Below are 25,437 nucleotides of genomic sequence, written 5' to 3' on the forward strand. Positions count from 1 at the left end.
TTTTGCAAATGCTGATGCAAATTCTCTCCCATTTCTTCAATCCTTCGTGTAATTGAGGGTCCTGAAAGACTCACTGTACTAAATAAATCGGCCTTCTCTGGACACATCTCTTTGGCAACGGAAAGAAGGCATTTTTTTAACAAATTCTCCCTCCATGAATGGTCTGCCAGTGCACGCTATTATCTTGGCAACTTGAAAACTTGTTCACAGTGATGAAGTATTTAGCTGTTTCTGCTTCACAAAAGTATTTTGCTGAGTTGTCAATGTATATTTCAGTTTTAATATTTTATCTTTTCTCACTTCTCTGACCAAACTATCATATTTATCTTTATGTTGAGTTTGATAATGTTGACACAAATTGTATTCTTTGAACACAGATGCTATATTCTGGATATCAAACACACAGCTCTTTCCTTGTACTGCATGAAAAAGTAATCATAAGTCCACTGTTCTTTGAATATCCTACACTCCGAGTCAATTTTTCTCTTTCTTGATATCATTGTTTCCTAGGGATTCCAAATTGCTATTAGTAAAATACCAATATATTTATACAGCGCTCCAAAAACAATATACCAGCAATAACTTTGCCCACACAGAGACATATAGACTGCACTGCCCATCAATGCAGTCTGAGCAGTGTCCATCAATGCAGCCTTGCCAGTCCACATCATTTCAGCCTCACCAGTGTCCATATGGTGGAACTCCGCTTTTACCTCAGGCTCACACTGGTGTGGTGCGGGAACAGGCACGATTACAGAGCCGGTTCCTCTACCACCTTTCCAGTTCACACTACACTGTGTGAACCGCACTGCGATCTGTGAACTCGCACAGGAATCTGATCACATGGGTGAGAAGACCCATGCGATCAGATTCCACTGCAGGAAAAAGAAGGCACGTATGCCTTTTTTCTTTCGAATCTAATGCGAGTTCAGCCATATGCTTGTATGAACTCGCACTACTCAGAGATCGCAACAGTGTGAACTGGGGCTTACACATCTGAATAGCAATCAGAATATAAATGCACTTACTGGCAATGAAATTGGGTTTCCTACTCCTCGGCTGTCTGCAGAGCCGGATTAAGTTCCCATGGGGCCCTAGGCAGATTACCAGTTTGGGGCCCCCATGCGATAACACTGAGCACTGACCATTTGCATTACACTGACCACTGACCATTTGGATAACACTAACTGCTGACAATTTGCATTAATACTGAGTGCTAACAATTTGTATTAACACTGAGCACTTACAATTATCATAACCACTGAGCACTGACTATTTGCATTACCTCTGAGCTCTGACCATTTGCATTACCTCTGAGCACTGACAATTTGCATTAGCACTGAGCGCTATTTGCATTATCACTGTGATGCAACCCCCCCTAGAAACTACCCCCAACCAACTAACCAACTTAAAAAAAAAGGCTTTCCTAACTTCAAAAAAAGGTGCCCCCTATCTGCAAAAAAAAAAAAAAAAGGACCTCCTAACTTCAGGAAAAAAAGGCCCCCCTTAACTGCAAAAAAAAGGCCCTACTAACTGCAAAAAAAAGACCTAACTTCAAAAAAAAAGAATCTTAACTTGTTCTTACCTCGGTCCTTAGGCAGCAGCAGGCTCTGCACAGGCAACCTCGTGACTCCTCCGATTACACCAGAGACTGAGATGAGGAGTCGAGAAACAGAGAGAAGGAGCGGAGTCGGAGAGAAGGAGGGGAAGTGGAGAGTGTGGGGCAAATTCCACACATGCGCGCTGTGGCAATAACACCCAGTGGGGAGAGACAGAGAGAAGGAACGAAATTGGAGAGTTGGTGCACATTCCACACGTGCACACTGCGGCCTGGGACAAGTTGGCTACTAAGCAGGACAGGCAGCTGTGGCAAAAACACCCAGCGGGCCGGATAAATGTCCTCAGTGGGCCGCATGTGGCCCGTGGGCTGTAGTTTGAGGACCCCTGCCCTAAACTTACTTAAAACACTACAAGAGCCTTTGTGATTTTTTGGTGGAACTCAAATGTATAGTTCTCAAGCGTGAACTTTGTAGATGACAATGAATATATTGTCATGATGTCACATAAGATAAACATACATATCTTCTGCTATTTGCACACATATGTGGTTTCAGTTTTATGGTAGTGTGTGACTTCCATTGTGCTATCTTCCAATGCAGACGGCTGAATGACACCATTAGACATTACATGTGCTTGAGGTGATTTGGGGAGGCAGAGAGGCAGAGATTATGAATAATGTTGCCATGTCCATTGCAATATTAGGCATTTAATGTTATTTAGAAGTCAGATAAACATTCTCATTTGATTCTTATTTGATTATTAAGGGTACTTCCACACCTCAGTGGTACCTCACACACTGCCTGCCGTGATTTACAATCAGCCTCTGCCTGGCCCTGCAATGGTAGCCAAGATGTGGAAGGGTCCAAATCTTGCAATTTTCCTATCAGCTAATTTTTATAATAAAAGTCAACATAGCCTCTTATCCATAAATACTTTTTTAATCCCAGCATTACTTCTATTAGTCTCAAAAGGAAACAGAACCCCCCAGAAAGAGACTACAGATGAAGGAAGGTTGTTCAATGAAAAGTAGACAGATGACTACACTTTTGTAGGGGCAAACAGTAAGGCACTCAGCTTAATTTGAAGGGAATTTGTGCACATTTTCTTTTTTTTTTTATTTCAAGATCCTATGACACTTGCTTTATTTCTCACTTTTGATATAGAAAAAACAAATACTCCAATATAAAAATGCACACAAAAAAACTTTAAACTGGGAAGGTACAAAATTCCTGAGTATGTCATCAATATAAATAACCCTACTATGTACCCCAATCCACCCTGTGCACCTTAGATTCTTTGAACAATAAGGTATCTTGGAAATCAGCCATCTCTTCTTAGGTATTTTGTAGATAAAAAAGAGAAAATGATACTAAATGCAATTAGTTGGTTTTCTCAAAACTTTGCTCATCTTTATCATAACAAAATTAGAAATGGAGTTTTATGACTTTGCTAATCTTTATCATAACAAAATTAGAAATGGAGTTTTATGACTCTTCACCAGCTCCTCTCATCAGAGGCTCCTGATCTAAACCACAGCAAGCAGAAATATAATTTAAATGGCTATTTGCTCCATTTTCACAAAGACAGACACAGGATTGTTCTAGATACACAGGAGAGAAAGTGGGTTCAAATATACCTGGGCACCTGAATATCTTAAGTACTAAACTTTATTCTTTCCCAGAAATGCATTGAGATGGGGCACCCCCAGCAGCCTGCTGCATCTCATATCCCACCTACTTCACACATTTTGTTGATACAAGGATTGTTTTCCCCTCAGAATTATCAGGTGGTCCACAGAATACAATCAGCCATGGGCATAAAGTCCATTGATGGCTATCAGAGAGTCCATTGATAACCTTTGGGTGCTTTGTTAGAAATCGTATGAAATAACTAGTCAGGATTCTTCAGGAGAGTTGAAACCATCACACAACACCTAGAGAGAATTTGGTGAACACCAAAGTGGTGCCCTGTCCCTGCTCTATAAACAAACACATTTTCAAAGACTATATATGCACATTTTCAAAGACTATAATTTGAAAGGGCAACATACAAAAACACGAGGTCAAATTCAATGTGTATGAAGGACTATATCATAAGGACAAAACAGGGGAACTGAAAGTCTGTATTCTTAAAAAAAATTTTTTTTAAAGTTACAACTCAGATTCCATTGTAAAAGCTAGTTACGTGGTAGCATGTTGAATAGCAAAAAGATCAATGGTGAGTTTGTTCAGCAATGTATGGAGAGCATGGCAGATATAATTTGCCGTGAAGAAAAGCATATTTCCAAAATTAGTTTGTCTCACCAGACTATAGCCACGCAAACTGAAGAAATTTGAAAATCTATTGGACTTTGGAAATTTGGAGAGTAAGCTGCTAATTTTAAGTTTCATGCTTTGGTGATAGATGATAGCACTGATGCTACAAATAAGGCTCAACTTGCCATTTTTATTAGTGGTATTAGTGACAAATATAATGTCACTAAAGAAATAGCTTTTCAGTGCCATTAAAACACACGACTAAATCAAGACATTTATACGAAGCAGTAAAAATACGTGAAAGTGATATTTCTTTGTCCATTGTCAACATATCTGGTATAGTTACTGACAGCGCCCTGGTGATGGTAAATAAAAGAGAAGAACTTGTAAAATTAATAAAAGATGATGCACGGGCGGCGCCTATGGCTCAGTCAGTAAGGCGCCGGCCCCATATACCTAGGGTGGCGGGTTCAAACCCAGCCCCGGCTGAACTGCAACCAAAAAATAGCTGGGCGTTGTGGCGGGCTCCTGTAGTCCCAGCTACTTGGGAGGCTGAGGCAAGAGAATCGCTTAAGCCCAGGAGTTGGAGGTTGCTGAGAGCTGTGTGATGCCATGGCACTCTACCTGAGGGCCATAAAGTGACACTCCGTCTCTACAAAAAAAATAAAATAAAATAAAAGATGATGCAATTGCCACCCAAAACTCACATTTGAAGAAGTATCATTGCACAGTACATCAAGAAAATTTATGCACAGAAGCTTTAAAAATGGATAGCATCATGCAAATTGTCATCAAGAATGTGAATTTCATAAGGGCCAAGGGATTGACTCATCAGCAATTCTAGCATTCCTTAAAAGTACTGATGCTGACCATGGTGACATCATTTACTTTTCAGAAGTAAGATGGCTAAGTTGAGGACAATGTTAAAAAGGTTTTATGATTTGTGACATGTTATCGAGTTGTTTATGGCATCAAAAACTAAATTTGTGCCAGAACTTGATTATGAAAACTAGCTTATAGATTTAGCATTTTTAGTGGACTCAACTGCTCATTTAAATGAGTGAAACAAGCATTTTCAAGTTGTTACAAACCATTAACAGTGTTCCAAATGAAACTGAAATTATGACAAGCTCAAATAAAGGCAAAAATTTTATGCATTTTGACACATTGGCTAAATAGTCCTGTGAATAGTGAAAAATATGGAGCCTTGCTTTTTTATCTGATACAAGAATTTGAAAACAGATGTCAAGAGTTCAGAGAAAATAGTATCTTGGTGCATCTGTGGCTCCATTTTCAATTGACATAAATATGTTACCTGACATTTTCAAATGGACTGCATAGAGCTGTATGCTGACATTGAACTTCAAGAAAAATCTGATCTTTATTAGACTTTTATAGGTCTCATATTCCAAGAGACAAATATCCCTTGCTTCATAATCCAGCCTATTCATATCATTGCTTTTTGGCAGCACCTACACTTGTGAGCAACAGTTTTTTTTTAACTATTTTCAAGAATGAAGCACATTAAAAGTAAAATTAGAACCAAAATATTTGATGGAACTCATGAGAATTGCAACTACTTCCATCAAACCAGATATTGATGCCTTAGTTTCTCGAATATCAATTACCCCATTAGTTTTATGCCTGCTTTTTTTTTTTTTTTATAAAAAAATACCTCCCAAACCAAAGACATTTTATTATTTAAATATATACATTTTCTATATTAGTGATCACAAACTTGGAGCCTGGATTGACAATTTTAAAAGACTCTCTGAATGGGTGAGTGCGTAATTAGGATTATTACATGAGGACTTTTTGGCTTATCTGTGTTGGCGGTTATCACGAAAATTATGCACGGACCTTTTTTTTATCTCATCAGCTTTCATTAGGGTTTGTGTATTTACTGTGTGACTCAAGACAACTCTTCTTCTGGTGTGGATCAGAAAAAGGTTTGACATCCCAGCTTCATAGTATTAGTGGTAGGACCGCAAAATGGTGAAGCCTCTATGGAAAGCAGTCTAGCAACTGGAGTTATTATATGACCCATTAATTTCACTGCTTAGGATATACCCAAGAGAAATAAAAACATACGTCCACATAAACGAATAATGTTCACAGCAACGTTGTTCATAATATTTTCTTTTTTTTTGAGACAGAGTCTCACTTTCTTGCCCCCTGTAGAGTGCTGTGACATCAGAGCTCAAATCCATAGCTATGAGCTCAAACTCTTAGGCTCAAGTAATCCTCTTGCCTAAGCCTCCCAAAGCAGCTGGGACTATAGATGTCCCCCACAACGTCTAGCTACTTTTTAGAGATGGAGTCTCGCTCTTACTCAAGCTGGTCTGGAACATGTAAGCATAAGTGATCCACCCACCTTGGCCTCCCAGAATGCTGGGATTATATTCGTAATATTTGTAGAAACAACCCAAATGCCCATCATCTCATAAATGAAACGAAACGTAATACTGATGTAATGGAATGTTATTTGGCAATAAAAAGGAATGAAGTTGTGATGCATACCACAATATGGAAGAGCTTTGAAAACATGCTAAGTGAATTAAACCAGCCACAAAATACAATACACTGTGTGACCCCTTTACATATATGAAATACCCAGAATAGGCTACACAAAATACAATACACTGTGTGACCCTTTTACATATATGAAATACCCAGAATAGCTACACAAAATACAATACACTGTGTGACCCTTTTACATATATGAAATACCCAGAATAGGCTACACAAAATACAATACACTGTGTGACCCTTTTACATATATGAAATACCCAGAATAGGCTACACAAAATACAATATACTGTGTGACCCTTTTACATATATGAAATACCCAGAACAGAGAGAGAAAGCAGATTTACGGGTGGTTGCCTAAGGTGAGGGGTGGGGAGGAAAGGGAGTAAATGCTCAAATCATTTCTTTTTGAGGTGATAAACGTACTCTAAAATTATGAATATTAGAAAATATTCTAAAATTATGGTAATGTTTTAACAACTGTAAAAATACACAAAAATCCGCTGAATTGTATACTTCAAATTGGTATATCATAGGGCATATAAGTTATCTATTGACAAAGCAGTTTAAAATTTTTTGATTTGGGGCAGCACCTGTGGCTCAAAGGAGTAGGACGCTGGCCCCATATGCCGGAGGTGGCGGGTTCAAACACAGCCCCGGCCAAAAAAAAAAAAAAAATTTTTTGATTTGCTATATTTAAATTCTTATGAAAATTTCCAAGAAAGTTCATTTTTACTGTCCCTTTATTTTTACTTCTAAATATTATTCATAAGATGACTTTAAAATGTTTATTAAAAGTAAGGTCTATAACCCCCAGATAGTAAATGGTGATGACTATTTTTCTTAGCATACTGAAAGTTAACAAACCTTCTTGAATGGACGTTTAGATTGTTAGTAATTTTATACTGTTATAAATAAAGATGCTTTCAACATTTTTGTTTGCATGTCTTTGCAGAACTGTCATACCATTTCCTTTAGAAAAGCTCCTAAAAATGAAATTCTGGGTGAAAAGGTATTTGTCTACAGAGGCTGTTATAATTCCAACAACAATGTTCAAGAGGAAAGCATCACTTTAACTTGAACTATGCTTGACTTCATGGCTTTGTACAAAAATTCACAATAAGAAAAAAAAAAAAATAGTATGAAATACCGAAGGTGAAACAACAAAAACAGCAATAATAAAAAAAAAAAATCAAAAAATATTTCAAAAACATATGCTGAGCCTTACTCCAATTCTGACTTTAACTGACAAACAATGGAATATTTCATTACATGTCATTTCTGACATTACATTATAATTTAGAGTCTAACATTTCTCCAATTAAAAAAGAAAAATCTGCTGAGAGGCTTAACAGCTAACCCTCACAGCAAACACACCCAGTTACAAATCTTGGTTTCTAACTATCATCTTCCAATAAAAGGAACTAGGGCTCTTTGTAGAAATGGCTTATTTTAGGACTAGGAAGGGAAAGTAAAAACTAAACCTGGGAAAACTGTAAAAACTTGGAAGCAACCATGATGTCTTTCAATAGGTGAATGGATAAATTGTGTTATATACAGACAAGAGAGCATGATTTAGTGCCAGAAAGAAATGAGCTATTAAGCCATGAAAAGATCTGAGAGAACTTTAAATTCATATTCATGTTACTAAGAAAAGGAGGTAATCTGAAAATGCTCTCTCTATACTGCCTGATTCCAACTATGTGACATTCCGGAAAAGGCAAAATTATAGAGAGAGGAAAAAAAAGATGAATGGTTACAAAGGGTTAGAAGAGAGGGAGAGACGATTAGGCAGAGCACAGAGGGTCTTCAGACAGAAAAAATCCTTCTGTACGACATTATAATATTGAGTACATGTCATCAAACTTAGAATGTACAACACCTATGGACTTTAGGGTGATAGTAAGTTGTCAGTGGAGGCTTACTAACTGCAAAAATAATAGTAATAATAAGAAGAAAGTTGATAAATGAATCTCAAACAATAAACCAATAAACAAACAAAACTTGGGACATCTTGTATTACCAGAGAATAAGGAAGTACTTGAAGGATGGGGGTATGTCAAAGAGACTAAAGAGTTCATCTGCATGAGTTCCAAATAACTAAAACTAAAACAATTTTAGCAACAAAGTAGAAAATAAATACACAAGAGTGCATTCTGACATAAATGATTACATAAATAAAAAAATAAGTAAAGGTGAAGAGACAACAAATCTTCCCTACAGAATTCCAAATACTCTCTCCCGCTGCAGGGGCAGTACTTAATTCCATCTCTCACTCTCCAAAGCCCCATCCCCACGGAGGGCAGACCAGACTCGGAAACACACTACCAAAGAATAGCATAGAAAAAGGGAAAAACAGTACATGTTCACAATGGAGAACCTTGGCAAGCACTATTTTATCCAAGTGATAAAGGTTAACATTACCATCCGGATACCTCGTTCCCCCTGGTAAGATGTGATGAGAAGAACACTTCCCTTCTGTGGTATTCTATAATCTCACAGGAGAAAAACACCAGACAAACTCAGACTGGGGTTTATTCTACAGGTTATGAAAAAGAAAGACTGAGAAACTGTCACGATTGGAAGAGAATGGAGAAATGTGACAACTAAACTTTTTGTGGTACCCTGAAATGGATCCTGGAAAAAGAAAATTATTAATGGAAAGACTGGCAAAATCCAAGTAAACTCCAGAATTTAGTCACAGTAATCCACTAACATCAGGTTCTTAGCTCTGACAAATGTATTACTGCCATGGAAGATGTTAACAATGGGCAACAGCTAGATGGGAAGGACACAAAACAGCATACTCACTCCATTCAACTCTTCTATGTATCTAAAAATTATTCTACTAGGACATTTATTTCAAAAACAAAAACGAAATAGCTTTAAAATGGAGCCATAAACTCACCAAACCAACGTAGATATACTTTTGGAAAATGTTACTTCTAAATTTAACTACTATTTACTCTACAGTATTTTTAAAAGTCTGTTAATACTCTGGTTTCTCTTCAGATCATATAAATCTTTGCCTTTTAAAAAGACTGTTAAATAGAAATTCAAGAAAAAAGCTGAGGGAAAAAGAACATTTTCTTATCAAGATTATATCATGCGGGCGGCGCCTATGGCTCAGTCGGTAAGACGACGGCCCCATATACCGAGGGTGGTGGGTTCAAACCCGGCCCCGGCCAAACTGCAACCAAAAAATAGCCGAGCGTTGTGGCGGGCACTGTAGTCCCAGCTACTCGGGAGGCTGAGGCAAGAGAATCGCCTTAAGCCCAGGAGTTGGAGGTTGCTGTGAGCTGTGTGAGGCCACAGCACTCTACCGAGGGCCATAAAGTGAGACTCTGTCTCTACAGAAAAAAACAAAAAAGAAAGATTATATCATGCATTAATCAGAAAATTTATGTACTGTATATTAATAGTCCTAGAACTATGCATATTAAGCTAGGAACATTAGACTGACAATATTAGAAACATTACATAACACATTAAAAAATACAAAACCTAATACTTCACCAATTTAATCTTCTGTGAAGTTTTGCTGTACATTGTGTTACTAGGAAAAAGGCTAAATATTTAATACACTAGTGGTATTATAATAGAGAAACAAATGTTTGGTAAATTTATACCTTTCACGTGTTGTGACACTTCTGAGGGAGAATATACCTTTTTTTTTTTTTGAGACAGAGTCTTAAGTTGTGGCCCTGGGTAGAGTGCTGTGGTGGAACAGCTCTCAGCAACCTCAAACTCTTGGGCTTAAGTGAGCCCACTGAGGTATGGGTGCTGGTCGCTGGTTTTATAAATAAAAGAAATAAATATTGAAAGGCTATTAAGAAAGTTTACCCAAATCTTGCATATAAGACCAAAAGATGAATAGGCTTAAAAAGGAGATGCCTTTTCCAAGGAAATATGGGAACACAGATCCATTCAAAGGTTACTTACTTAGAGAAATGAACTTGCTCCATTATTCTATTTACTATTGAATTAAATATCTCAGATTAAGTGAAGTTACATATTAATTTATAGTTTTTTGCCTAGTAGAGTTGCAAATAATTTCTTTAGGTAGAAGACAGAATCTCAAAGTTTAGGGTTTATTTGTATGTAGGACATTACCCAGCTTGTAATGAACCTAGAAATCTTTTTTTTTGTAGAGACAGAGTCTCACTTTATGGCCCTCGGTAGAGTGCTGTGGCCTCACACAGCTCACAGCAACCTCCAACTCCTGGGCTTAAGAGATTCTCTTGCCTCAGCCTCCCGAGTAGGAACCTAGAAATCTTATTCGACCAATTAGTAAACTGTCTATCGATATGAAGCTCCTCAGATACTCTTTGAAACACCCTTACTATTGTACTTGTTCCCTGAGTAATTAATTGAATAAAATCTTTGATGTACATTAACTTTATATTTGCATCACTCATGTTCTAAATTTGTAAAAATTGTACTTTGATGGGCATAAAGAACTTTCCACACATACGTCATCCAGTCTTTCCTAACATTCAGTTTTGCAAATCTTACAATCTCACAGTTACGGTAGTTTTTCTGCATAGAATTCATAAAATGTTGTCAATTATTTGGTTACTGGAACTATCAAACAATGCCATTCTGTCTCAAAGATAAATCCAAAAACAATCTAAGAAAAGTATAAGTTCCTTTCAAGACCATCTTTATTCTATCACTGACTTTCCATCCTGCCCACAAAATATGTACAAAAACAAAAAATGTGAAGAATTCTACTACATTTCCCAAGTTTCCCCATCTGTGTATTTTAAAAACAACATAAATAAAACTTAATATCTCCTTTTCATTCAAGTTATTTCCTGAAAGATTTTTAAGTGTAAAGGAAATTCAGTACTTGTTGAGCTAGCACTAAAAAATTACCCACAGAATCACAAAACATAAGATTTAGACAGGACTTTCAACATCTTCTTGTCCAATCCCCTGTTTTAAAGAAAAGTTAAGTTGGGTTCAAAGAAGTATAGTGACTTTTGGGAGATCTGACAGTAGCTAAAATTCATATGATCTGACTGCAAAGATTTGCTAATTTGTTATATGCCTCTCACAATGGAGTTATGGGTTAATTTAAACTATTATTAGAAAAAAAACACTCTCTTCCCTTTGTTTCAGGTACCTCTTTTTTTTTCTGATTATCACCATATAATGTTTATTGAATCATAAAATGACAGTGATTAAAAAAAAAATCAAGACACAAAAACTCTTTTATAAAGAAAAATCTGTACGTAGTTATCACTTTCTTTTTTTCTTTTTCTTTTTTTTTTTTTTTTTGAGACAGAGTCTCACTCTGTCACCCTGAGTAGAGCACCATCAAGTCATAGCTCACAGCAACCTCAAACTCCAGGGCTCAAGAAATTCTCTTCCTTCAGCCTCTGGAGTAGCTGGTACTACAGAATGTATATAGTAGCTGACACAATGCCAGGCTTGTTTTTCTATTTTTAATAGTGACGGGGTCTTGCTCTTGTTCAGGCTGCTCTAGAACTCCTGAGCTCAAGCAATCCACCTGCCTCAACCTCCCAGCATGCTAGGACTACAGGTGTGAGTCACTGTGACCAGCTATATATATAATTTTTCTATATGTTGTCTTTCCTAAATCAAATGGGCTAATAACTAGGTTTAGGGATGTATTATGAACTGGCTTTACTTGTTTAAATATTACTGATCACAAATAAATTCTGATAGCATATTTGAAATTCAAGCAAGAAAGAATAGTAAAAAAAAAATCATGACTTTATATTTTTAGAGATACATTTTTACTAAAGACAGAAGTCTAGACTATTGTGACTTTTTTAAGTAAGAAACTTGGATATTCTCGAACTGTCAATGTAAATGTATTATACTTTTGGTGAACTAATGATAATGACATTTCAAGTTTCAGGCCTGAGCAATGGAAGGGAAGCACAATTGATTTTCGCCTATACCACAATCTGTAAATGCAAAAAGAAAAAGCAAAAGAGAAAAGAAAATTCTGTACCCTGACATCACTTCTAGATGAAGTTGTCCTGAGACAGTTAAGAAGGCAGGAACATTGAAGAAATTCTCCCCAGGTACCTTTATTTTGCTTGAAGGCTACAAATAAAAAACATAAGCCACAAAAAGCTATTACATGTTTTGCTTTGCTTTTCACATTCATATATGTGCCACAAGTAAAAATTATAATGCAATTAAGCCTAGGTGAAGACAGGTCATTCTCATGAAAATAAAGGCAGCTCTCAGTACACATCTACCAGAGAAAAAATCTTTCTTGGAAAGTGCTCACAGCAAGGGAGGTTACTCTGTATTGTCAAAGGATATAACAATGAAAGCACAAAGAACATCGTCTCAAAATACACTTCTCATTAAAAAGTGATTTTTTTTTTTTTTTTTTTGAGACAGAGTCTGTCACCATCGGAAGAGTGCTATGGCATCATCATAGCTCAAAGCAACCTCAGTCTCTTGGGCTCAAGTGCTTCTCTTGCTCAGCCCCCTAAGCAGCTGGGACTATAGGCACCTACCATGACTCCTGGCTAGTTTTTCTATTTTTAGTAGAGATGGGTCTTGCTTTTGCTCAGGCTGGTCTTGAACTCCTGAGCTCAGGTGATTCACCTGCCTTGGCCTTTGTGCTCAACTTTTTTTTTTTCTTTTAGTAAATTTATTTCAGGTTAATGTGAGGGTAGAAACAGCCAGGTCACAATATTTTATTTTGTTAGGTGGAGTCCCTTTTGTAGTTACTTCCCACACACAAAGGGTATGCCAAACACTCTCACCCCATGCCTATTTAGTGAGAGCACGCCAACCCTCCCCCACCTCATTAACCCTCCCGACAACTTGAATTGAAATGAGTTTTTCTCCTATGTGGCATGTATTAGATTGTCTACTGGCTTCATATTAGTATTGGGTGCACTGGATAATTGCTTTTTCATTCTTGTGATACTTTACTAAAAAGAATGTGTTTCAACTTCATCCAGGATATTACAAAAGATATGAAGTCATCACCTTTATTATGGTTGAATAGTATTCTATGGTGTACATGCACCACAATTTCTTAATCCATTCCTGAGTTGATGGGCATTGAGGTTGCTTCCATGTCTTGGTGACCGTAAATTAAGCTGCGATAAACAGCTTAAACATCGAGTACAAATGTCCATATGATAAAATGATTTTTTTCTTCTTCTGGGTAGATGCCTAGTAGTGGGACTGCGGGGTCAAATGGGAGGTCTAATTTCAGTTCTTTGAGGATTCTCCATACTTCCTTCCCAACAGGCTGTATGAGTTTGCAGTCCCACCAACAGTATATAAGTGTTCCCCTCTCTCCATATCCATGCCAGCATCTGCAGCTTTGGGACTTTGTGATGTGGGCTAATCTTACCGGGTTTAGGTGGTATTTTAGGGTGGTTTTGATTTGCATTTCTCTGATGATTAGGGATGATGAGCATTTTTATTTTTTAATATGTTGGTTAGCCATTCATTTGTCTTTCTTAGAGAACATTCTATTCATGTCTCTTGTCCAGTGATATATGAGATTGTTAGCTCTTTTTGTGTTAATTTGAGTTCTCTGTAGATTCTAGTTAGTTATCAAGCCTTTGTCTGATTCACAATATGCAAATACTTTTCCCCTTCTGAATGTTGTCTGTTGGCTCACCCTGTCACCTGGGATAGGGTACAGTGACATCATCATAGCTCACAGTAACCTTGAACTCCTGGGGTCAAGTGATCTTCCTGCTTCAGCCTCCTGAGTAGCTAACAGTACAGGCACATACCACCATGCATAGCTAATTTTTCCTACTTTTGGTAGAGAATGGGTTTTGCTCTTGCTCAGGCTAATCTTGAACTCTTGAGCTTAAGCAATCCTCTTGTTTCAGAATCCCACTGTGCCTGGGCTATTTGAAACTATGTTAGTATAATGGTGTAGTTACTATAAAAGCAACAGAGCCAATTTTAAATATGTAATAGAAGATGTAAGACTCCTTTAACAAACTTAGAACCAAATACTGAATTCCAGAAACACATGACATAAACATAACTTATGTAATTTCATTGGTTACTCTAAAAATATTGAACATAGAGGTAGATGTGTGTAAATTAAAAATGTACTGTGAAAATTACTATTATTAATTGCCAACAGTTTTGTAATATTTGCCTATTTTTTTTCAAAGTTACTTTGATACCGGTCTTAGAAGTTTTATGAATGCTTTTTATTTTTTTTAAAGTCCATCTTTGTATCTTTTTATCAGTGAAAAACTATTGTTTCTAAAGACTTAAGTACTCAAGACTAAGTACTTGATGTGGTGTTAGGACTTTAAAATAAAATACATATTCTCTAGGGCGGCGCCTGTGGCTCAGTGAGTAGGGCGCTGGCCCCATATGCCAAGGGTGGTGGGTTCAAGCCCAGCCCCGGCCAAACTGCAACAAAAAAATAGCCGGGCATTGTGGCGGGTGCCTGTAGTCCCAGCTGCTTGGGAGGCTGAGGCAAGAGAATCATGTAAGCCCAGGAGCTGGAGGTTGCTGTGAGCCGTGTGACGCCCCGGCACTCTACCAAGGGCAGTAAAGTGAGACTCTTGTCTCTACAGAAAAAAAAAAAAAAAAATACATATTCTCTAATATTTCTTCACCAACCTTTTACTGAAGAATTGTTTTCCACGTAAGACTACCATATTTTTTCCTTTCCTTCACTTCTTTAGTCTATCATTTCTATTAGTGTTTTACCTCAACTTTACTTAAAGTGATTTCTTTCATTCCTTGTAAATATAAAAAAAAAAGGTCTGGTCTAAAATCTATGACTCAGATTTTAGTTTTTCACTAAACATTTGTACAAAATGGCTTCTGATCTTCTTATATGTCCTAAATCCAACTTATTTAATGGGTACAAACATAACTACTACTTCATTATGCCTTCTAATGTCATACGGGGTATTCACATACTGAAACTTTTTATAAATTATTTCATTTCTCCTTCATGTTATTACACAATTAAGGTATTACACTAACTTATAAAGTCTTCTGTGGGTATTAAGTTATATTACTTATAAATTTTATTTCAGAAAATTAAATGGCCATTGTAAAATATTTGTTTTAAAAAGTAATTACTGAGCATGATGTCAGCAAAAAATGATGGGGTAAGTAGCTCCATAAGTCTGTCCCACCACAGAAAATGTTTTTGAAAATGAGCAAAACCGGGGTAGTGTTTGTGGCTCAGTGGGTAGGGTGTCAGCCCCATATACCAAAGGTGGTGGGTTCGAACCTGGCCCAGGCCAAACTGCAACAAAAAATAGCTAGGTGTTGTGGTGGGCGCCTATGGTCCCAGCTACTCGGGAGGCTGAGGCAAGAGAATTGCTGGAGGTGGCAGGTTCAAACCCAGCCCCAGCCAAAAACTGGGGGGGAGGGGGGAAACTTAATTAAAGTTAAAATAGGGTACTATATGACCTAGTAATTCTACTCCCAGGCATATAGCAAAAAAAAAAAAAAAAAAAAAAAAAAAATTAAAGTAAGGTATGTAAATAAATACTTCAACACTATTCACAATGGCCAAAATTGGAAATAATCTAAAGGTACAGCAATGGAAAAATAGATTAACAAATTATGACACATGTATACACATGTATTCACAATGGAATATTCAGTCATAAGGAATGTATACCAATATGTAGTTTAAATTAAATATTATGTATATACTTTATATGGTAAAACAGAGATGAACCTTCAAAATATCATGCTAAGTGAAAGCAGACAGACATAAAAGGCCGCATACAAAGGTCTGACAATTAAGTTCGAGAACTTGCCACTCTGTGCTTACGTTGGGAGCACTGTACAAACAACTCAGGAAGGTTTCAGAACCTTTGTATATTACTACACTCATGTTCCTATTGATGGGTGGTGGTGTCTTGTTGATTGGCATTCATTACTGTGGTGTGTTTTTGTGTGCTTTCATGAGAATGTCAGAGCTTAAAATATAGCCATGATCAAACACTAAATTTCTTATTAAACTTGAAGGGTGGAAGTGAAATCGGGGACATGTTAGTCTAAGTTTATGGGGATAATGCCATATAGAAAATGGCAGTGTATGAATGGATTAAATGTTTTTCTGAGGGGAGAGAAAGAGTCACTGATGAAAAGAGGTCAGGCACCCAATAATGAGAAGAACTATTAACAATATTGCAAAAACTGGTGCATCAAAATCATTAGTTGACTATGAGAAGCATAGCAGACCAAGTAAACATTGACAGAGAAACAGTAAAATCTTAACTGAAAATTTTGGCATAAGAAATGTGTGTGGAAAAATGCTCCTAAAGGAGCTCACTGATAAAAAAAAAGTAAAGGAGAGTCAAAGTTTACCAACACCTTTTAGAGAAGTGAGATGAAGTTTTGGGCTGTGTTATCACTGGTGATAAAATAGGTACACCAATACAATGCTGAAACAAAGCATCAAAGTGCACAATGGAAGTCAGCTAATTCTTTCTGACCAAAGAAGTCCCACCAGTACAAATCAAGAGTCAAAACAATGTTGCTAACCTTTTTTGATATCAGAGGGATTGTTCATTATGAATTTGTACCAACTGGACAGTTAACCAAATTTAATATTTGGAAGTGCTGACATGGCTGTGTCAAAAAGTTAGACAAAAATGACCTGGACTTTTTATCAACAACTCATGGCTCTTCCATCGTAACAATGTACCAGCTCACATGACATTGTCTATGAGGGCGTTTTTAGCCAGTAAACAAGTAACTGTATTGAGACAATCTCCTTATCCATCTGCTCTAACCCCCAATGAATTTTTTCTTTTCCTTTTTCTTGAGACAGAGTCTTACTTTGAGACAAAGTCTTATTTTTGAGACACAGTCACCCTTGGTAGAGTGCCGTGGAGTCACGGCTCACGGCAACCTCAAACTTTTGGGCTTAAGTGATTCTCTTGCCTTAGCGACCCAAGTAGCTGGGACTATAGGTGCCTGCCACAACAGTTTTAGAGATGAGGTCTCACTCTGGCTCAGGCTGGACTCGAACTCATAAGCTCAGGCAATCCACCTGCCTCAGCCTCCCAGAGTGTTAGGATTATAGGTGTGAGTCACCGCACCCAGCGTAACTCTTTTCTCTACCCAAAGATAAAGGAAATATTGAAAGGAAAACATTTTGATGACATAATTTATTACCCTAGCTAGGCTAGGGTAATAACAACAGCTTTGATGGCTACTTCAAGTTCCAAAATTGCTTTGATGGGTGAACCAGGCACTGGCATCAGTGCATAGCTTTCCAAGGGAAGTACTTTGAATGTGATTATAGTGACACTCAGCAATGAGGGATGTAGCACTATCTCTAGAATGAGTTCACGAACTTAATTGTCAGACCCTGTATTATAAGATTTACATGAAATATCCAGAATAGGTAAATCCAAAGACAAACACGTTAGAGTCATGGTCGTGGGGTGGGGAGAAATGAGGAATAACTATTACTTAATGGGCATAGGGTTTTCTTTGGGGTTATGAAAATGTTTTAGAACTTAACAGAGTTAAGGTGACAGTTATAAAATACAGTGAATGTACTAAATGCCATCGAAGTGTACCTTGTAAAGTGATTAATTTTATGATACACAACTTTCACCTCAATTCTTTATTAAATCTTACAGGTTCAAAAGCTGTTCACCTAGAATTGCAAATTTAAGATTTAGGATTGCAATCTTTTTTTGTTTGCTTGTTTGAGACAGTGTCTCACTCTGTTGCACTGGGCTAAAAAAACAGTGGTGTCATCACAGCTCACTGCAACCTCAGACTCCTGGGCTCTAGTGATCCTTCTGCCTCAGCCTCCCAAGTAGTTGGGACTACAGGCATGAATCAACATGCCCAGCTAGATTTTTCTATTTTTAGTAGAGACAGTGTCTTGCTTTTGCTCAGGCTGGTCTCAAACTCCTGGCCTCAAGTGATCCTCTAACCTTGGACTCCCAGAGTACTAGGATAACAGGCATGAGCCACTGCACCCAGCCAGGGTTGCAATCATAAATTTGCAATCTTATATACTTCTGTTAATAATGAAGAAAGTATAAAATATGTGATTTAGGCACCCAACTTTGTGATCATGCCAGTGGGGAAGGATTTAACAAGAGCCCCAAATTGGAAATAATAAACTGAAAAATTGATGAATACATTAAGATTTTCCATTCATTAAAGATACAGGAAAAGTTAATACATGACTAAGTATAAAATATTTACAACATCTAAAATCAACACATTATTAATATATAAGAACCTTCTGCTAAGAAAACAAGGCACAGGCACAAAGAATAATCTGCTCCTGGGCGGCATCTATGGCTCAAAGGAGTAGGGTACTGGCTCCATATACCGGAGGTGATGGGTTCAAACCCAGCCCTGGCCAAAAACTGCAACAACAACAAAAAAAGAATAATCTGCTCCCTAAATGGGAAAGTAGAAAGAAAAACTCAAATGGCTAAAATGCATATGAAGAAAATACTTAAAACTCAGTAGGAATTAGAGAAATGCAAATTGAAAGAAGGCATTTTAAGAATACTTTATAGAGGCTTGGGTGGCTCAACACCTGTAATCATCCTAGCACTCTGGAAGGCCAAGGCAGGTGGATTGCTTGAATTCAGAAGTTTGAGATTGACCTATGCTGGAATGAGACCAGGTGTCTACTAAAAACAATTGGAAAACTAGCCAGGCATTGTAGTAGGTGCCGATTGTCCTAGCTACTAAGGAGGCTGAGGTAAGGATAGCTTAAGCCCAGGAATTTGAGGTTGCTGTGAGCTGTGATGCCAGGGCACTCACCCAGTAAGACTGTCTCAAAAAAAAAAAAAAAAAGAAAGAAAGAAAAAGAAAAAAGAAAAGAAAAGAAAGAAAAAAGCTTTACATAAACCAGATTGACAAAAATTAGAAAGGTGTATAATATTAATTGTAGGTGAAGATTCAGGATATGGCAGACAGAATTCTAAGATATGTTCCCACAATTCCTAGCCCCAGGCTATTGAATCAGACACTAATCCAGGTACTTATGGAAGAGATTTTACAAATTTAATTAAAGTTCCAATCAGATGACTTCAAGATTTAGAGATTACCTGACCTAATCACATGGGCCCATCAAAAGTAGAATGTTTTCTACAGTAGGTTGCAGAACAGGAACAAGGAGATTTGAAGGACAAGGAGTCAGCATGACATGGCTGCTTAAAGATGGAGAGGGACATATGTAAAGATCCTAGGAGCTAAAAGCAATCTGGCTAACAGCCACCAAGAAAATAATGGGAAAGTCGCTCCTACAACTACAGAGAAATGAATTCTGCTTAATAACAGCACTGAGTTCGGAAGAGAACCTCTACCTCCAGATGAGAACCTACCCAGGTGACACCCTGTTAGGACTTGTAAGCCTTTAAGTAGACAAGAGCAAGAGAACTCAGCTAAGCCATTCTGGACTTCTGACCTATAGAACTGTGAGCTAACAAATGAGTATTGTTTTAAGCCACTCAGTTTGTAGTACTTTGTTAAAACTAATTTACTGGGAAACAGGAACCCCTCAGGAAATGCTAGAAGCATAAACTGGTACTATACCACTACTCTGGAGAACTTAGTGAAAGTACAAATGTAGATACCTTATGACTCTGAAATTCTACTCCTGGATAAATACTCTAGAGCAGCGGTTCTCAACCTGTGGGTCGTGACCCACAGGAACTGTACTAAATGGTCGTGGCATTAGGAAGGTTGAGAACCACTGCTCGAGGGAAATGTTCACACAGATCAATTAAGGAATATGTATAAGATTACTGCTATTTTTTTTTCTGGATATAACAGAATTGGAAGCAATCTAAGAGTTCATTACAAGAACGAATGAATAAAATGTAGCAGACATATACCCTTGAATACTTTGGCACAAACAAAAGCAACAGATCAATTTACCTACAGCAATATAGATAGATTTTAAAAACAAAGAGTTAAAGGGGAAAAAGTATGAAATAGAACAGGATACTAGAGTATCATTATTTTAAGTTAAAAAAACGTATCTCTATAATATCACTCACATGAGGTCACATACATAATAAAGGAAATAACACGGATATAAAAATGTACACTTCCTAGAGACCGGAAAGGGGATGGGAGTAGGGATTGGGATAAAGAGCAAAAAGTAAGACAAGAAAGGGGCTATCTGGGGTTGCATTTTGTCAGCTTGGTGTTATGACTTCCATCTAAAGCTGGGGCTATGTTTCTTAGAAATCCCTTTCCTGTATGGTTCCAGGTCACAATCAGCCAAGAGAGGTCATTACTCTCTGATGACTATAGCAGTCTGACACAGTGACAAACACACAGAGGTGCCTAGTGAACTCTAGTTTTGAGCTTGTCCTCCTTGCTACTGACCCTGCTGAACAGTAAGAGCTTGAAGGCAACAACCAAGTACTCAACCGCAGGGACTGTAATCATGATGTCACGTGGTGTATTTCTCTTAGCAAATGGAAGACACAGCACATTGATCAGAGACTCTTATGTTGCCTGCTCTTTCTTTCCTTTTTCTTTTTTTTTATTAACAGATTCTGTTTTTTAAAGCAGTTTTAGATTCACAGCAAAAATTGAAGGACGAAACTAAGATCACCCATATGCTCCCTGTTCCCCTACACAGGCACAGCCTCCCCCATTATTGATTTACTCCACCAGAATGGTACAACTGACGAACCTACATTAACATTACCACTCAGAGCCCACATTAAAGTTTCCTCTTGGTGGTGGTATACATTCTATGGGTTCTGACAAAAGTATAACGACATGTGTGCACCATTATAATACCATACAGGATAGTTTCACTACCCTAAAACTATGTGCTCCAGTCCTTCCTCTTTCCTAACCCCTGCCAACCAGTGATCTTTTCAGTCTCTCCAGAGTTCTGCCTTTCCAGATTGTTATACATATATAGCCTTTTCAGACTGGCTTCTTTTACTTAGTTACATGCATTTAATGTTTCTCTTTTCATGGCCTGACAGCTCTGTCCCAACCTAGATTTGAATCATCCCTTTGACCAGTGTATTCATGCAGTGTATGTCACCTGCCAGTCAGTCCCTTAGTAGCAGTCTTGGTTACTCAATCCATTTACACCACAATGCCTACGTCATTCACCTTACAGCAGTTTAGGTTCACAGCAGAATAAATTCATCTCCAATACCACTTATCCATGAAGACTTCTTACCAGTAATGGCCACCTCACATCCTCCCACTCTGTGTCCAGGCCAGGAAAAATGACCTTCCTCTTTACTTGCATAATCACCTATATTTATACCTTTCATTCACCTAAGCCAGCAGTTCTCAACCTGTGGGTCGCAACCCCTTTGTAGCAATGAAAACACATCCTGCGTATCAGATATTTACATTACAATTCATAACAGTAGCAAAATTATAGTTATGAAGTAGCAACGAAAATAATTTTATGGTTGGGGGTCACCACAACATAAGGAACTGTATTGAAGGGTCACGGCATTAGGAAGGTTGAGAACCACTGACCTAAGCACTATGCTAAACTGGGGAGACAGAGCAATGAATAAGGAACATGCATTGCAATGGGAAAAAAGAAAATTAACATGTAAACTAATGAACAAAGAAGATAATTACAAGTTGGGATAAGCAAGGGGAGTATTGGGTAGGGAGCCCTTAAGCAGTAACAAGCAGAGACACGAAGTAGAAGACTGTATATGTTATACTATGAACTGGGAAGAGTATTCCAAACACAAGGAACAGCCATTGGGTAAATCAGCAGTGGGAAGGAAGTTTCATACATTAGAGAAGTAGAAGGCAGGTCAACGTAGCTTATGGGGATCAAGTGTGAGGGAATGTTAAGAGATGATGCTGGAGAGGAAGGTACGAGTCAGACCATTATAGGACCTTCAGAGATCATGAAGAGAAGTTTGAACTTATTCTAAGAACACAGAAACCACTGGAATTTTTTAAGTTGTGATATGACATATATTAAAAGTTATTCTATGGGGGGGGGGGAGCAAGATGGCAGCTAAGTAACAGTTTCTTTGCAACCAGGCGTGGTGAGATTGGGGAGAAAAGACTCCAGTCATCTCTGGCTTGTGGGCTCTGCCCAGAAATACCCCTTTGGGGATACAAGGAGACAGCCAGAGACTTCTGGACCCCAGGAGGAGGACAAAAGCACTGGAGAAGTGGCAAGTGGTTGCTTTTGGTATGAGGCTGCGCAGCTATAGCTACAACAGCAAGACTGCAGACAGGGAAGGCCTTCCCTGTGGGTTGTTTTGTTTTTATGGACTTCGCCACTCAGTTCAATTACCTTGGGAGAACTTGGATGAGAGTGCAGGTGACTTTAAGCATTGTCCAGGGTCTAGGACCGAATGGCTAGCCCAGAAGGGAGCTAACATTCTTTAGCTGTGGGCTGCACACAGGCGCATAGACCTTGGGGAGAACTGCCCTGCAGGCTCCACCCTCAGGGTAGCAGAGTGAGGCTCGGGCTGAGAGATCTTGGGTGAATGATGTAGTGACCGTTAGCAATGCCAAACGCTGGAACTGAGACACTGGGGAAGAATGGAGCTTTCAGTGTTTGGTAGTAGGAGGGCTGCCTTGCAGCCTTGGCCCTCAGGGGCATAAAGTGAGGCTGGTTTTGGTGCACTGGATAAGTGGGCAGTCACTTCAGAAGAGATCCCAGGGACAAGTGCCTTCATGGCAAAGCTTCTGCTTAGCCAAGGTTAACAGTTTAAAGTGTCTTTTAAGCGGGCTGAGGAGAGACTCAGGCTCTCAACCCTGCAGGGTTTGAGGGCAAAGAAGTCAGCAGATGCCTCCAGTCTCCATCTTATACAGCTATATCAGCATTGTGATTAGCATCTCATACCCCAGATCACCTATGGCCCAGAAAATATTCAGCAAGATAGATACTCTGCTTCTTCTTTTTTTTTTTTTTTTTTTGTGGTTTTTTGGTCATGGCTAGGTTTGAACCCGTCACCTCTGGCATATGGGACCGGCGCCCTACTCCTTGAGCCACAGGCGCCGCCCCCTGCTTTTTTTTTTTTTTTATTTCAACATTTTCCCCCTAGATTTTTCCTTTTTTCCCTCTCATTTTTCTAGTTTAAATATAATATTCCATTGTTGCCTTCTTTAATAATAAGAACTTCATTTTTGTTAGTGTTGTTGCCCCTGTTATTTGGTTTTTCCCCCAATTTTATCCTATAAGGTTTTCTGTTTGTTTGTTTTGGTTTGATTTATAGTATTTTTATCTTTCATCTCTATTTGGTGGAGGTTGGATACCATGTCTGTTCAGGCTGGCAATGAGCTGCTGACCTCAAGGGAACCACCCAACCCAGAACCCCCAGAGGTTGGGGGTTTTTAAGGTGTGGGTCAAAGTACCTTACTATATACCTTTATTACTCATACCTCCCGCTTTATTTGCCTCTCTTCCTTTTGTCAATCTTCCCTTTTACTCACCCTCTCTCCTTTCTCTTTTGTCTTTTTTTAAAAATCTTTCCCCCCTTCTTGCTCTTCAATTTTCTCATCCTTTTAGTCCTGTACCAAAAAGACTCATCAAAACCTTAGGTCAGAAGCACAGTAACTTACAGAGCAAGAGGAAAATCAGAGCAAGGAAACAGATAAAAGAAAACACTCATGAGGAAGAATCAGCAGAAAAAGCTTGGCAGCATGAAAACCAGTCCAGAGCAATCCCCACAAGGGACCATGAGGTAGCTACTGGAGAGGATTCCAACTATAAAGAAATGTTAGAAATGACAGAAGGGGGATTTAAAATACAGATGATGAAAACAATGAAGGAAATTGCTGAGAAAGTGGAAAATAACCAAAAGGAAATCCAAAAACAGAATCAAATAAGAGATGAATGATATGAAGAATACAGAAAGGATAGAGTAGAACTGAAGGAATTGAAGAAGTTAATCAGGGAGCTTAAAGATACAATAGAAAGTATCAATAACAGATTAGACCATGCAGAAGAAAGAATCTCAGAGATAGAGGACAAAGCTCTTGAGATAACTCAGATAGTTAAAGAAGCAAAAAAAAGAGAGAGAGAGAGAGAAAGCAGAACGTTCACTGACAGAATTATGGGAGTTTATGAAGGATATCCAAGAAGGGGAAGAAGAATGCCCCAGAGGAGTGGAAGCCATACTAGACAATATTATAAACAAAAAAGTTCCCAAATATCACCAAAGATTCTGACACACTCACTTCAGAGGGATATTGGACCCCAAATCCCCTCAACTCTAACAGAGCTTCTCCAAGACACATTGCGATGAACCTGTCTAAAGTCAAGACAAAAGAAAAGATTTTGCAAGCTTCCAGGAGTAAGCACCAATTGACCTACAGGGGCAAATCCATCAGGGTGACTGCAGACTTCGCTAATAAAACTTCTTCAAGCCAGAAGACAGGTCATCTACCTTTAATCTACTTAAACTAAACAATTCCCAGCCCAGAATTCTATATCCTGCTAAGCTAAGCTTTAAAATTGATGGACAAATCAAATCTTTTAGTGATATGCAAACATTGAGGAAATTTGCCACAACAAGACCAGCTCTACAGGAAATACTTCAACCTATTCTACACAATGACCATCACAATGGACCACCAGCAAAGTAAGCACCTAGAAATTAAAGGACAGACCTAGCTTCCATAATGATGCAAAAGATAAAACTAAGCAATGGACTTTCATAAAATAAGATGAATAGAATATTTCCACACTTATCAATTATCTCAATAAATGTTAAAGGCTTGAATTCCCCACTGACGAGGCACAGAGTGGCTGATTGTATTAAAAGACACAAGCCATCCATATGCTGTTTAAAGAAAACACACCTAGCCTCCAAAGACAAACTAAAACTCACAGTTAAGGTTTGGAAGACAATTTTTCAGGCAAACAGAATTCAGAAGAAAAGAGGGGTTGCAATCTTATTTTCAGATACAAGTGGATTTAAAGCAACTAAAGTCAAAAAAGACAAACATGGACACTTCATATTAGTCAAGGGAACAATATAACAAGAAGACATTTCAATTCTAAATATTTATGCACCCAATTTAAACGCTCCCAGATTCTTGAAACAGACCTTACTCCATCTGAGCAATACGATATCCTATAACACCATAATAACAGAGGACTTTAACACTCCTCTTACAGAGT

At 38.1% G+C, this 25,437-nt stretch overlaps 1 protein-coding gene across 2 annotated transcripts in view; it reads right to left on the minus strand.

The window, feature by feature from the left end:
- The window catches only part of NARS2 (asparaginyl-tRNA synthetase 2, mitochondrial), a 188,739-nt gene that overhangs the window by 125,112 nt on the left and 38,190 nt on the right, over positions 1-25,437 (minus strand). For both annotated transcript variants that reach the window (XM_053560069.1, XM_053560068.1), the window contains exon 6: positions 12,331-12,425. In XM_053560069.1, coding sequence (XP_053416044.1) covers positions 12,331-12,425 — 95 coding nt within the window. The remainder of the gene's footprint in view (positions 1-12,330; positions 12,426-25,437) is intronic.

This window comes from Nycticebus coucang, chromosome 14 (assembly GCF_027406575.1).
Source record: "Nycticebus coucang isolate mNycCou1 chromosome 14, mNycCou1.pri, whole genome shotgun sequence".
Classification (NCBI taxonomy): Eukaryota; Metazoa; Chordata; class Mammalia; order Primates; family Lorisidae; genus Nycticebus; species Nycticebus coucang.